We start from the raw sequence: 13691 nt of genomic DNA on the forward strand, positions 1-13691 counted from the left end.
AAATCAACTTGCCTGAGGATTCAGGCCAATGATTTTCTTTAACTAAACACATTAACTTGGAAACAGTTCAACAGAAACAGACAGAAGTATTTTTCTGTTCAAATGCTCGGCACCTAAAGGCAGAATAGAAAAAACTTAGGGATATCTATGTTAGAAACAAGGTAGGTAACCGATTAGGTTTAGAAAAAGTCACATAGGACAAAAGAACAACTTGATAAAGGATGTTTGTGTTAGAAGTACAGTTGAGTAGTGCTTCTACTTTCCAGTCCTTTAGACATTCTTCAAAGTTTTGCTGTTGGGTGCTATTTTAACTGCAGCAGAATCAAACATACTTACGTTTCTTTCCTTGTATATGTGAACTATTATACTAGCATGTGCTATTTTATTTCAAAATGAAGGAAGAAAGCTTTCTATCACACAGAAAAGATGACCAGTGAGTTTTCCAAGAGATTGGTCATAACTGAGTATTTCAACATATTACAATATGCGTTAACATAATTACAATAGCGTTGTTGGCAAATTCCTCAACAACACAAAACCAACACAAAATACTAGAAATACTCACATGTCCAAGTGTTGTTCCTCGTGTCATGATTGTAGCCTTGTTGATCGGCATTGCATCCTTAGTATAATATGCAATGATAGCATGTCCAGATTCATGGTAAGCAGTGATGGTTTTGTTTTTCTCATCAATTTCGACACTTCTACGTTCAGGTCCTTAAACGGAGGAACATTAAATAAACTTTTTTCTACTGCTGACCACCATAATCCACACATTACACATACTCAGAGCACAAAGTAGCTGAGGAACAACATGCAAGCAAAATTAACTAACACTCATTAAGTGCAAAATGTTTATGAGTGGGATTTTAATGTCTAAAACGGACCTCAATATACTCTACAGACAAGTTGCTTTTAAAGGAATAGATTTAAAATGCAGTCTGAGTATCTGAGAAAAGTTCATTTCTTCTCTCAAGTATGAACAGACCAGATTTTTAGTGTGTATGTCTCAGATGTTTAAGTTTTGTGCTATCACACAACAAGTTAGTTAAACAGAAGTTCCAGGTTTCTGGTCTTTTCTTTCCTTTAGGAATAAGTAGGGGAAGGGTAAGAAATCAAGCCTGTGTCTTCCTCTAGGCTCAAGTACAACATGCAGCATTTTTGATAAAAAAAAGTATCAAGTCTTAAAGAATGTATTCCATACTAGATTTTACATACTACTCTCTGGTCTCAAAAGGTTCTATTCAGAATAAACTAAACAGAAGACTTACTTGTTTTAAGGGGGAAAAAAAAAACCCACACACAAAAAACAACATATAAAAGCTTCTCTCTTTCTCTGTAGAAGTCTTAATCACACAAGAAAACCCCTGTGTACTGTAACATATATGTATGTCTTTTGTATAAAATCCTACCCATTAGAATTTTGTCCTTGGAGAATTCTAGTTCTTTCATGGTTACCATATCTTTTCCATCAACAGCTGCCTTTAACGCAGCTTGATTTACAAGATTCTCAAGCTCTGCTCCAGAAAATCCTACCGTGCCTCGTGCAATTATTTCCGGATCAACAGCTGTGGGGAAAAACAAACTTGTCATTAGGCTCCATATTGCTCCTGAAAAAACTTGTATCATGAAGAAATGTCAAGAAGTGATCAAATTATAAGCAAGAATCATGTTCTATTAAAAAATAATGCATTAAACAAAAAATTTTCAGCTTCAGAAGAAATGAAGCCTAAATCTTAAGAGACTATGAACTGTTTGGGACTAGAAAGAAACACTGCCTCAGAAAACTGTCGTAACACTACATACTAGACATTTTTTGGTTCCTTTACTGCGACACATGGTAAAGCCACAATTGCTTATGGAATAAAGGACTAACACGAGTGGGCTGCTCCAGTATAAAAACTGTTACATAAAAAGATATTACAGTAAAGTATTTACTTACATGGATCATACTTTATTTTATTAAGGTACCACTTCAGAATTTCTGTACGACCTCTTACATCAGGCTTGGGAACAGTAACTTGCATATCAAAGCGACCAGGACGTATTAAAGCACTAAGGGAAAAGACAATTTAATACATTGACTTAAAAATGCTGCAGTACACTGTTACTAACGAGTATATAAGGAACAAAAATTCATTTGCTATTTCTAAAGACATCTACATAGACTATGTCTGGTGCGCAGATGCAAAGAATACATTTTTCTTATCTGTAAAGAGACGGATGAAAGATAGTTTATTACCAACCCATTTTAAAGGGGTTTTTGCATTTGAAAATTTTGCATTGCGAACAAGGAATGCAGCTAGTCAATTTAAGTAGAAAAACTTCCAGAAATTTTAGATGCTTAGAAGCATGTTACTTATTTCTCCATATTTAACTCAACAACCTTTTAAATGCCAAAAGCTGGTCAATACACATCCTTTTTAAGAGGGAAAAACCCCAGCTATAACACTGTAATACTTGAAGATTATCACAAGCAACTTTGTTGTTGTTTTTGTGGGGGTTTTTTTGTTCGTTTGTCTGCTTTTTAATACATGCTCTGTAACGTATTAATATAAGTTATACTCACTTATCTAATGCTTCAGGGAAGTTCGTTGCACCAATAATAACAACACCTTCATTAGGTTTAAACCTGTATGGAAAAAAGGTGAGAATGTTGGGGGTTTTTTGGAGACAGAATTCACACCTTTTTGTCAATAATTACTTCTATTTCTTATTTCGGATGACCTCAACTGGCCAGTCAAAAACACACTGTCAAACCACAACATGTGATCCAAGAATGACCACATTTAACCCAGAAACTGGTTGAAAACATGCCCTGATGTCAGAGTTGAACTTCTTCCTTTAGATATATATAGCCAGCCTAAAAAATTGCAAAATTATTTGAAATAATTGCAGCTATTGTACTACTACAACTCAGAAGCTTCTATACTCTTTACATTAAGGCCATTAATGCTACTGTTGGCAGTACTAGAAAGTGGTCATAAGAGCATCTTAAATTTATATCCTTAGAAGCATTACAAAAAGAAAAAAATACAAAAAACCAAAGCTGTCAAGGAAGAAAAATTCATCCAAATATTCAAAATACCAGTCAGTCAAGCACCTTCTGTGCCCTCAGAATCCATATATTTACCCATCCATTTCAGCAAGAAGTTGATTAATGGTCTGTCTTGAATAGGGATGCATTGGAGATTCAATTCTCTTCCCACCAACAGAGTCCAACTCATCAATAAATATAACGCATGGTGCATTTGCTTTTGCTTCCCCTGAAAAAAGAAAAATAGCAGAAGGACACTTCAAGCACACAAAAGAACAACCAGTGTATCATGCAATTTAGGATTCTACTATTTCTATTACACTTGGATTATAAAGTGTTCTATTAGACATCACTAGAACTGTCTTGATTTTAGCCTAAAAAAATGAAATATATTTTTTGAAATGAAGCGATACAAAGAGAAGCAAGGTTCTTCATCTCCACATCAGCTTATTCTTATCATGTGACAAGAAATTACTAGTAAAATAGATTAAGAAATTTGTTGCATTTCGTATCAACTCCCTACAACAGTTTATTTCATAAGCTTGGGTAGAGAACATTGACCTATTAAATAAAAATAATATGAAATGTGATGGGTCTAAACGCTAACTTATTTTAATAGAACCTGTTTGTTATTTAACAGCAAAGACCTCACCCTCAAGTTTACAGGTATTAAAAACACAAAATAAAAATGCAATAATAAACTTTAAGACCATCGACTGGTACATGCAACCAGGATCCAACTCATCTCACCCAGCTAGACATATCCATAACATTGATATTAATGTACAAGTCAGTCAATCTAAACTTCTGTAGTCAACAGAAAGAAATGCACATTTTAAGGTACAGCACATGCTACATTTTGCATCCCTTCCATGTGAAGCAAGTCACGTTTCTTCTACAAATGCAAACTACTGTCTACACTGTATATGCCTATCAATCTTCCATTTAAGAGAGAAGTTGGATTCCTCCCTCCCCTGACAATATTTATTTGCGTACTTAAAATAGAAAGCCTCTTCTGTGAAAGTTATCAATCTAAACATTAATTTTAAAAGTTTCATTATAATGCCCTTTATTCTGGGCTTGTTGATGGGCGCGAGAAAGGAAATCTCAGCTTAGTGCTACACTGTGATCCCATAAAGCTCTAATTCAGAGAAAGAAAAAATACAAAAATATGAGGGAAGTAATTGGGAAGGTTAACACTATTTTTTAGCTTAAGTTTACACTTTAATTAAAATTTACAATAATTTACATATGATAGTAAGTAAATTAATATTTAAAATATTCCATTTAGTTTATAGGACATTACATTTATGATTAAATTACTTCTGTTCTGTCTGGGAGTGTTGTAACATCAGTTATAAGTTTTGCTACAATTTTGCCTGACAACTAACAAGACCCTACAGTTAATTGATACTCACAGAATTCTGAGATTTACCTACACAATTGAAGTTTTATTTATTAGCCTCATACACTACTACTTTCCAGTAACCAGAACTGTACCTAATCAAATCTTGTAAACAACACTGAATACTTAATCTCACGTTAAAAGATTTCAAAAACACAAATATTTAACTTACTGAATAGGCTTCGGATGCGACTAGCTCCTACACCAACAAACATCTCATCAAACTCGGATCCAGATGCATAATAAAATGGAACATCAGCTTCACCAGCTACAGCCCGTGCGAGAAGAGTTTTACCGGTACCAGGTGGTCCAACTAACAGAATACCTAAAAAGACAAACAAAAAGCAAACAACAATAAAAACACCAAACCCACGCAGTCTTATTATACAGGTACTGTTTCTTCCATGCATTAGAAGAAATAATTTACACTTGGCTTCAAAAAGCCATTAACATCCCGTTTCAGATACTGCTTATTACTTGCAGTCTGAAGAAGCTTCCTATTAACAGATCTAGATACACTCTGACCCATATTGAAACAACAACAAAGACTTGTAAGACTATCAAATAAAAACAGAAGCCTGAAGTATTCTACAAAATTACTGCCGAGTTTAGCAGCTGAATCCCTGATAGCATGTTCTTCAAGCTAACATTTTCCTATCTGTTTCTGAAAGTGGAACTTTTTTTTTTTTTTTTAATTAAATCATTCCAAGTAATTGACTTTACCAAGTAATTGACTTTAAACAGTGTAGAGCACTAACAGGAAACAGACTTATCAGGTTTACATATTTCGGATTCACTTGGCCTTCTACTGTGATCAAGCTCAATCATCCTTTTAAATGAAAACATTTGTTTCTGAACTGTCTAAAGCAGTTAGCAAGCACTAAAGGTGCTGAAAGCCGTACAGAAGAAATAAAGGCCTTTTAAGAGTTCAAATACATAAATATCCTGCCTTTCAAGATAAAGGACTACTGTATATTAGTTTAATAACTAAGGAAGGCACAGTAAGTTTTGTCTAACCCCAACACATTTGTTTCCATAATACAAGTTCTTTTTTGGACATTTTTGCATTATCTTGGGTAAGTTTTCAAGACCAAACTTACGTTACGTATCTCTCTCAGATGAGAAAAGGTACAACAGAATTAAAAATTTTGGTGACAGGAAGCTATTAACTTTAAAAGAAGATACCCTTACAGAGACAGTTAAAGGAGGGGAAAAAAAAATACAGACCTAAAAACCACTGGGCTACATAAAGTTCTACTCAGAAAGGCATCAACACCAATTATGCATAGCTTCATCAGGAAATATTTTTTTAATACTATGTTATGTTCAGCGACAAAGTAGAAGAATTTTTGTAGTTCAGGACATCATCTCTAAAAGGTTTACTTGGGACTTCAAAGAAATATCGATTCTTAACCCTGTAAAGAAGGCTGCTAACAATGATAAACACAGGTTTGATTTTTGAAAGGCTTTTTGCCTGGAATCTACAGTCCACTGCTTTGCACTGTCATAGCTTATTACCCCTAATGTTATTATTGAATTTCTACCAAATGTAAGATGTATCCAGGCATCTTTGCTTCTTCTACATTAATATCTCCGATACCTCAAATTCTCAGTGGGGGCAGGCAGTAATGACCAATTTTTAGATTTGGGGAACTGAAGGTAAGACAGGAAGCATGCAACGTAACTACCTTAACCTCCACTCCCCCACCCCCAAGTACCTCATTTAAGGGCATCCTTTAATAAACAAGCTTTCAAAACTCTCTTTGAGGATTCATTTATTCCTCAAATATTTTAAACAAACAAGGAAATCCACTACCTACGTCTAACACTATTTCACTACTTTTCCCAAATACAAACTAAATACAACAGTAGTATTTAGGCCCATTTTGGTTATATACTACTTTGATTCCCTAACTAAAGGAAAAAATATTCAGAAGCTAGGCTGTAATTAGCCATTCAGTATAGAACAAAGCTACAAAGATAGCCACAGCTACATATGATTTTCACTTCTGCTGAGCAATGATTCTTACCTTTTGGAAGTTTACCTCCTAGTACAGTAAATTTATGTGGGTTTTTCAGGAATTCCACAACTTCTTGCAATTCCTGTTTAGCTTCTTCAACCTACACGTGAAAAACATGCCACAAAATATAACTAAGCATTTATAAAATACTGCATGTTTTTTGTAAGTGAGTTTTGTATTAGAGACTTAGATACATCTAAGTCTCTAATTGTATATTAATCAAAAATACACAACAGAAAGAGGAGATAAAAGTGTACTACAGAATTTGTGTGGATACCGAGTGTTCATGAGTTTAATTCAACCTATTTCCTAGAACTGTTCATAGGAATAATAAGTAAACACTAAAGTTAGTAATACTGAAGGAATAACCAAACAGTTCAAGACCAGATCTGACCAACAAGATAAATACAGAATCAAAAATTCTACACCAAGATATTAGTCTAAATAGTTAAAAGAGATTAATTCTGTCTATTTGTCCAAAGGGAAGGAGAGAGGGAGGTCCTCATTTTGCCACTGACAGCCAAAGAACAGTTCAACAGAAAAAATAAAGCTATCCCATCAGCAGTGACATGCCCACTTCTTTCTGGGAATCTCTGTATCTCCTGTCCTGATATCAGATATCCAAAAGAGATGGTACTAAGAGAGAAATGATCAAATGGCATTACCATCTTCTTGTATTGTCAACTTCTGCAAAAAACAGATTAACATGAATACTTATGGCCTGCCTTTTGCTATTCTAGCTTTTAAAAACGTGATGCAACAAGTTGAGCGTGCACCTTTTATAAGGTATTAAATGCCGCAAAGATATAAAATAGAACAAGAATGGTTAAAACCCTCCTTGATCTTGGAGTGGTCAACATATATAAGGCTTCAGTTCATACAAAGAAGTTTCTTAAACGGAGTAAGACATTCTTCAGCCTCACAATGATTAGTTAAGCAAGAACTCACACTTTACTTTTGAACTTACCCCTTTTACATGTTCGAAGGTGACATTTTTCAACTGGATTGGATCAACTGCTGCATCAAAGATACTCGATGTTCGAAAGCGTACTAATAGCAAACAGCAGATGAACAACAAATTTATACATGAAGCCATTTCATTCCAAGACTGAACTTTGCACTTGAATGCATACCATTAAGCTACTAACTTTACACCTGCCCTCTTAAAAGGGCATGTTTCCATTTACAAGTGTCCAGCAAGAATAAGATTTTTAAAAATAAAAAAATCTTTAAAATATTTGCAGTTAATTCAGTGATGCAAGTGCTTTTTGTTATTTGTAGTACAGAAAGCCCTGCATCCAAAAGCAGGTACACAAAGCCAGAAGTTCTTCCTCAGTGTTTCTGCACATCCCCTAACTTTCTTGAGACCCAGGTGACAACTTAACATGAAGTTGAAATTCTCCATGTACATTAGCTCAGCCTTTGATCATTCCGCGATTTCCAACAGATTTCTCAAGATGCAAGTACCTAGTTATATAAACCAGGCTGTGATTACAAATAAAAAATCAAACCATTTTGCCTACTGCTGACCTAGATAACACATCATCTAAATTCAAAGATAAATATGTAATTGGTGAACAGTCTGACTTTTTCTCTGCTTGGTTCCATATAATCATTTCACCAAAAGAATTAAAATAACTATACTATACTTTGTCTCCATAAACATTTTGTCACACTACTGTCTGAAAGGCTGTAGTCAAAAGCAGTAAATAACTCTTCTCTTTCATTAGGACCTTGAAATGTTATCCTAAAACAATCATAACGTCAAAACACATTTAATTTGTGCTAAACTTGCTGGAAGAAACAACGCAAGTGAAACAGTGGGGGAAAAAAGTTAACTAACCAGCATCAGAAAAGGAGCCTTTCCCAGGTAAAAATGATGAATATACAGCAAGATAAAAACAAAGAACAAAGAGAAAGAAAGAAAGCAAACGTGATCTTCTTAAGGAATCTGTAAAAGAAAACAAAAAAGTTTTAAAATGGGCTCAGATAAACTACTTTCTGAATGCAAAGACAAAATACATGAACTAAAACAACTTACCAAGTGTTTTTTGCAGGAATACCTGTGCTTTCAAAAAGCCTTCTGCAAAACCAGTTTTAAAAGCATCCTGGTGTGCCTCTGGGATGTTTTTTGTTTTCATAAGCGTATCTAAGTTTTCAACATCAATTCTTCGCTTTCTCAGGATAAAGCCCTAAAATATTTTACACAGCAGCATTAGTATACACTAAGTTTTGATACACAGTTAACTTACTACCTGGCTAGCATGGGTGAGGGGAAAAAAAATAAAATCAAAAAAGCATATAATTCAGGTGCTATGGGGTTAGTTAGACGACACAGGGCAGTAGCTTGAGTGTGGAACCACAATAGCTCCAAGCAGGGGCACCCTGATTTTTGCTGAATAGGTCAGGTGCAGAGCCCTGCTGGACCCCAGTTCCAAACAGAAAACACAGCCTAAGGCAGATTTGTACACAGCTAGCTTTGTACACTGGATTCAGTGGGAGTTATTAGCTTAAGCTTTTTGCTTCATGAAATTAACTTAAATTTTCCAAATGTGAAGTATCTTCATAAGTATATGTTGTGGTTTAACTCGGCAGGCAGCTAAACACCACACAGCCGTTTGCTCACTGCCCATCTGCAGTGGGATGGGGGAGAAAATCGGGGGCAGGGAGGAAGTAAAATTCATGGGTTGAGATAAAGACAGCTTAATAGGACAGAAAAGGAAGGGAAAATTAATAATAATAATAATAGAATATACAAAACAAGTGATGCACAATTCAATTGCTTGCCACCTGCCGACCAATGCCCGGCCAGTGTCCGAGCAGCTCTTGCTGCCCCCCAGCCAACTCCCCCCAGTTTATGTACTGAGCATGATGTCACGTGGTATGGAATATCCCCTTGGCCAGTTTGGGTCAGCTGTCCTGGCTGTGCCCCCTCCCAGCTTCTCGCTGGCAGGGCATGAGAAGCTGAAAAGTCCTTGACTAGTGTAAGCACTACGTAGCAACAACTAAAACATCGGTGTATTATCAACATTGTTCTCATCCTAAATCCAAAACACAGCACTGTACCAGCTACTAGGAAGGAAATTAACTCTATCCCAGCCAAAACCAGGACAGTATAGTTTTGATAGAGCTTCATCAAATACATCTCTCATGCCCTACGAAATTTAAGAGCAGCACTGCATAGAGCTAGCTCTGGTTTATCTTCATCCATGGTATACCTAGTCCACAGGTTAAATAAACCACATATACCTAGAAGGAGAGAGTTCAAAGCTAATTTACACACACAGTAAGATCAAATGCTTTAATTAGCCTGACTTCTGTACAACCAATTAGAAGCAAAGAGTACCTAGGTTAACTTGGTTTTGTTAAGTGCTTGGCTACCCCAAGCCTGGATAGTTATCTGCTGAATTAAAAGTATATGAGTTTGTAGCCCATAAAAACACCGAGTTTAAAATTTTTGTATCTTAAAAATATACTAGCCACAATTAAATCTATTCTTAAAGCATCAATTGTACTGAACTGCTTAAAAAAAAAATTTCTTGTATGTTAAACTAGCTGTATTTCTGTTTAAACAAATACTTCATTTGACTCCAAGCTATTTTTAACAAAGCCACAAAACCAGAATACGAAGAAATTTATTTCTAGAGTTTAAAACTCTGAAACTACTATCCTAAAAAATTCAAATAATCTTTATATTGATATATGAAGCAAATCTGTGTATTAGTAAGAAAAACAGCATGTTGTCATTTGCTCAAGTTTTAGAATTAAGACTTTTTTTCCACACTAGTGAAACAAACACCCTTGGTAAATTGTGAAGGTTCACTCAAGAGGAAAAGATGGTCCGAATAGGCCCAAAACAACTTGATAATGCTACTCGTATTTACCTTCAAAAGTGAAGAAAGTGAATTTTTTGTTTCTGTGAATTGTTCAGATGTTGACTGCAGACGTCTTGCTCTTGATCTCAAAGTCTTAAAGGTCCGTGATTGTATGTAAACTTAAAATAGCAATAATAAATAAAAAGTTAAAAACTATCCATTACTACCACTACAAAAAAAAAAAAAGGCCTAAGAGATTTCAGAAACTATTTTATGAAAAAGACTATCGTGATTGAACTGAAGATAATCTTCCCAAAATATCCACAGTAGAAAGTGAAGAGAATTGCAAACAGCAACCTGTTTAAGATGCCTGACCAAAAAAGTAAAAAACAGGAAACTGTATGAAAGACACTTCTGGATCCAACAGTAATAAACTGAATAAATAAACCAATAAATTTTAGTACTGTAAATGGATAGTTAGGTGATTATGAACCATGTTTGTAATCTAAACTTGCAAGCAAACTGCTTACGGTTTCACAATAACATTTTTCCCATAATTTTTTTTGTTAAAACAATCAGGAGTTCATGTTGTGGATTACAGATAATTGGCCAACCCCACCACCGTCTCAGGGAACAGAAGAGACATACAGCTGAATTAAATCCAGGCAGGCTGACAAACATGACACATTCAGAAGCTAATCCAGAAGGATGGGAATGAAGGTTCTGGCTCTAAGATAAGCTCTGCCTTAAAGCTCAGCTGATAAGATGCCCTGAAGAGATCTGGAATGGTTTAGGTGTGCTGTTAACTTAGAAACTGACAAAAGAAACGAGACCATTTAAATACAGTGAGCTTATAGCACTATATGTCATCTTCTATCACATCAGAAGCCTTGTGATGGAGATTTTATCACATAAATCACAAAAGCCAAGAATATTTATCTTCTTTCACTACTATGTTTTAAAACAATCACCCACAGCAGTCAATTATATAGTTTTAACTAAGCCTTCTGTTATGATAGAATAGCACCAGATAAAAGGAACTTCTGGAGATGATCTAGTCAAACCCCTGCTCAAAAAAAGGTCTAACTTCAACATCAAAACAGGTAGCTTTGGACCTCATCCAGCTCAGTTTTGAAAATCTCCAAGGATTAAGATAACACAACCTCTCCAGACAATCTGTTTCAGAACTTAGCCATTCTCATTGTGAAAATCTTCCAACAGGAACTTCCTTTGCTTTTACTTGTAATTGTTGCCTCTTCTTTGAGCTGTACAAGAAAAGGGTAACTAATATGGCTCCAGTAGCAATTAGATCACTCCTTGCCTTCTCTTCTGCTAACTTTAAAACCTCAGATCCTTCAGTTTCCCGTACATTAAATGCTCAAAACTTTGCACCCTTCCTTGTGGCCCATCACTGGGCTATCTCCATTTTGTCAGCATCTCTCTCTTAACCATGGGACACAAAACCAGACACAATATCCAGATGTAGCATCAGAAAAACTGAATGGAGGACAATAACTGAACTCCCCAGGCTCCTGATTATGTTCTTGCTAATGCAGCCCTGTTGTTACCCGTCATACATCCAGGAGTAGTTTAAACCAGTCACCAAGCACCTTAGAAAGTTCATCTGGATGAATACCAGATTTAACATATTTACTGATTCAAAAGTAGTCAGCTCATCTATCATCTTTTAAGAACATGATCCACAAATACTGACATCTTTGAAAAAGATTCTATAGTTACACATGTTTACTAACTTAATTCTGGAAACATACTACTCAAATGCAAACATAACTTTGTGATTTAAAGTGTTAATATCAATGTAAAGTTCCTCCTGGAAGTTTACCGGTATTTCCTGAGTGACACCTCTAAGACAAAACTAAAAATATTTTCCCAGACAAAAAAGATACTATAGAGATTAAAAACAGTGTCATTTATTGTTTCATACCTGGCCAACACCGAACATCTGAACAGAAATTTTGGAGGGGATTAGGATGCTGTCTGTATAAACAAGATGAGCGTAAAGTACTGAAAACATCCACGAAACCTGTAAAAAGATACAGCAAAGTGTAAATACACCCTGTATTATTAAATAGCAACTAAACATTACTTCTCGTATAGGGTGCTTTTTCTTTCTTAAACATTAATTCTGTTTTGCTACGGTCCTTCAGTCATCTGTAATTAAACAAATTAACCATTACCAGTACATAGATAGTTAACTTTTTTGCATTAACCTATGTCAGGCACTTGCAATATGCCAGAATTTTTTCTAATTAGAACTTCCAAAAAATACCGGTACCCATAATCTTGAATTTGGAGCTGTATCTGGGACGGAAAACTCTGCATATCTGTACAGAGCTGAATAAAGTTATCTAGACTGGACAGGAATCCAAAGACTTCTGTGAAGCTGAAGGACCAGCATTCAACCAATTATTCAGTTTCAAAGGCTTTAAAGAACAGACTGCTCACGGGCATTTTAAAACAGACTATGTATAATATATGAAAACATTTTAAACTATACTAAGTCTACTTAATTGTACAGTCCTCATGCAATACAGAAACAAGACAACATAAATAAATAAAGAGCATCACAGTGAAAAAGTTATTAGCAGATACTATTTCAAGCACCCTACAGACTGCAAGAGGACTGGCATTTATCTGTTGTTTAGTTACCAAAAGCTCAAAGAACTCATCCTCATTTAGCAGGTAAGAATTATTTAAGCAACATCAGAGACCTGGAGAGGGAGGGAAAAAAAATTGAGGCCAAGCCTACACATGCTCTCTTCTATAGTAATTCAGAAGCTAATGTAATCACAAAAAGGGTGGGTTTTTTTATTTTACATATTCTGATACAGTTATTACATCAGTTATATACATCTAGGACAGCAAAAAAGAACCCTGAAAGTTCCTACTAAATTTTTTGAAGTTATACGATCGTAATAACAGCTTACAAGCTAATGAATGAAATACTAAAGAACTATGGGAAGGAGAAAAAAAGATTAGCTATTAATTCTACAATGCTGTATATTCCACAATCTTCTACAATACTGCATATTGGCTAATCTAATAACATAATTATGAACATATTAGTTTAAAAAATATAAATACTCTCCTCGCTTTACGCACAAGTATGTGCACATCATACACATATCAACAGTCATCCATAGCATGCAGCGTCACCTACACCAAAAGTACGTTCTTGAAGATTTAGCATCTCCCTTGCCTGTGGCAGTTTTCCACCTATGACCTTGCCTTTTCAACTGTGAATGAAACAACCAGTCTGGTGAGCTTCCATGTTAATCTATCAAAGCTCTGAAGCATTTGCAACTTTTTTCTTCACATTCAGGAAACTGCCTCTGGGCTAATTTTTTTTTTTGTATCTCACATCACAATGCAATTTAATACTTTTTCTCTAA

At 35.2% G+C, this 13691-nt stretch overlaps 1 protein-coding gene across 1 annotated transcript in view; it reads right to left on the reverse strand.

The window, feature by feature from the left end:
* YME1L1 (YME1-like 1 ATPase) overlaps positions 1-13691 on the reverse strand; it is a 24145-nt gene that overhangs the window by 4322 nt on the left and 6132 nt on the right. Inside the window, exons 4-15 of the mRNA XM_009329132.1 lie at positions 12224-12322; positions 10348-10457; positions 8505-8655; positions 8307-8414; positions 7431-7513; positions 6473-6563; positions 4615-4767; positions 3134-3266; positions 2570-2632; positions 1943-2055; positions 1413-1568; positions 566-717 (exon numbers count right to left, since the gene is read on the reverse strand). Coding sequence (XP_009327407.1) covers positions 566-717; positions 1413-1568; positions 1943-2055; positions 2570-2632; positions 3134-3266; positions 4615-4767; positions 6473-6563; positions 7431-7513; positions 8307-8414; positions 8505-8655; positions 10348-10457; positions 12224-12322 — 1412 coding nt within the window. The remainder of the gene's footprint in view (positions 1-565; positions 718-1412; positions 1569-1942; positions 2056-2569; positions 2633-3133; positions 3267-4614; positions 4768-6472; positions 6564-7430; positions 7514-8306; positions 8415-8504; positions 8656-10347; positions 10458-12223; positions 12323-13691) is intronic.

Source organism: Pygoscelis adeliae, unplaced genomic scaffold (assembly GCF_000699105.1).
Source record: "Pygoscelis adeliae isolate BGI_AS28 unplaced genomic scaffold, ASM69910v1 Scaffold427, whole genome shotgun sequence".
NCBI lineage: Eukaryota > Metazoa > Chordata > Aves > Sphenisciformes > Spheniscidae > Pygoscelis > Pygoscelis adeliae.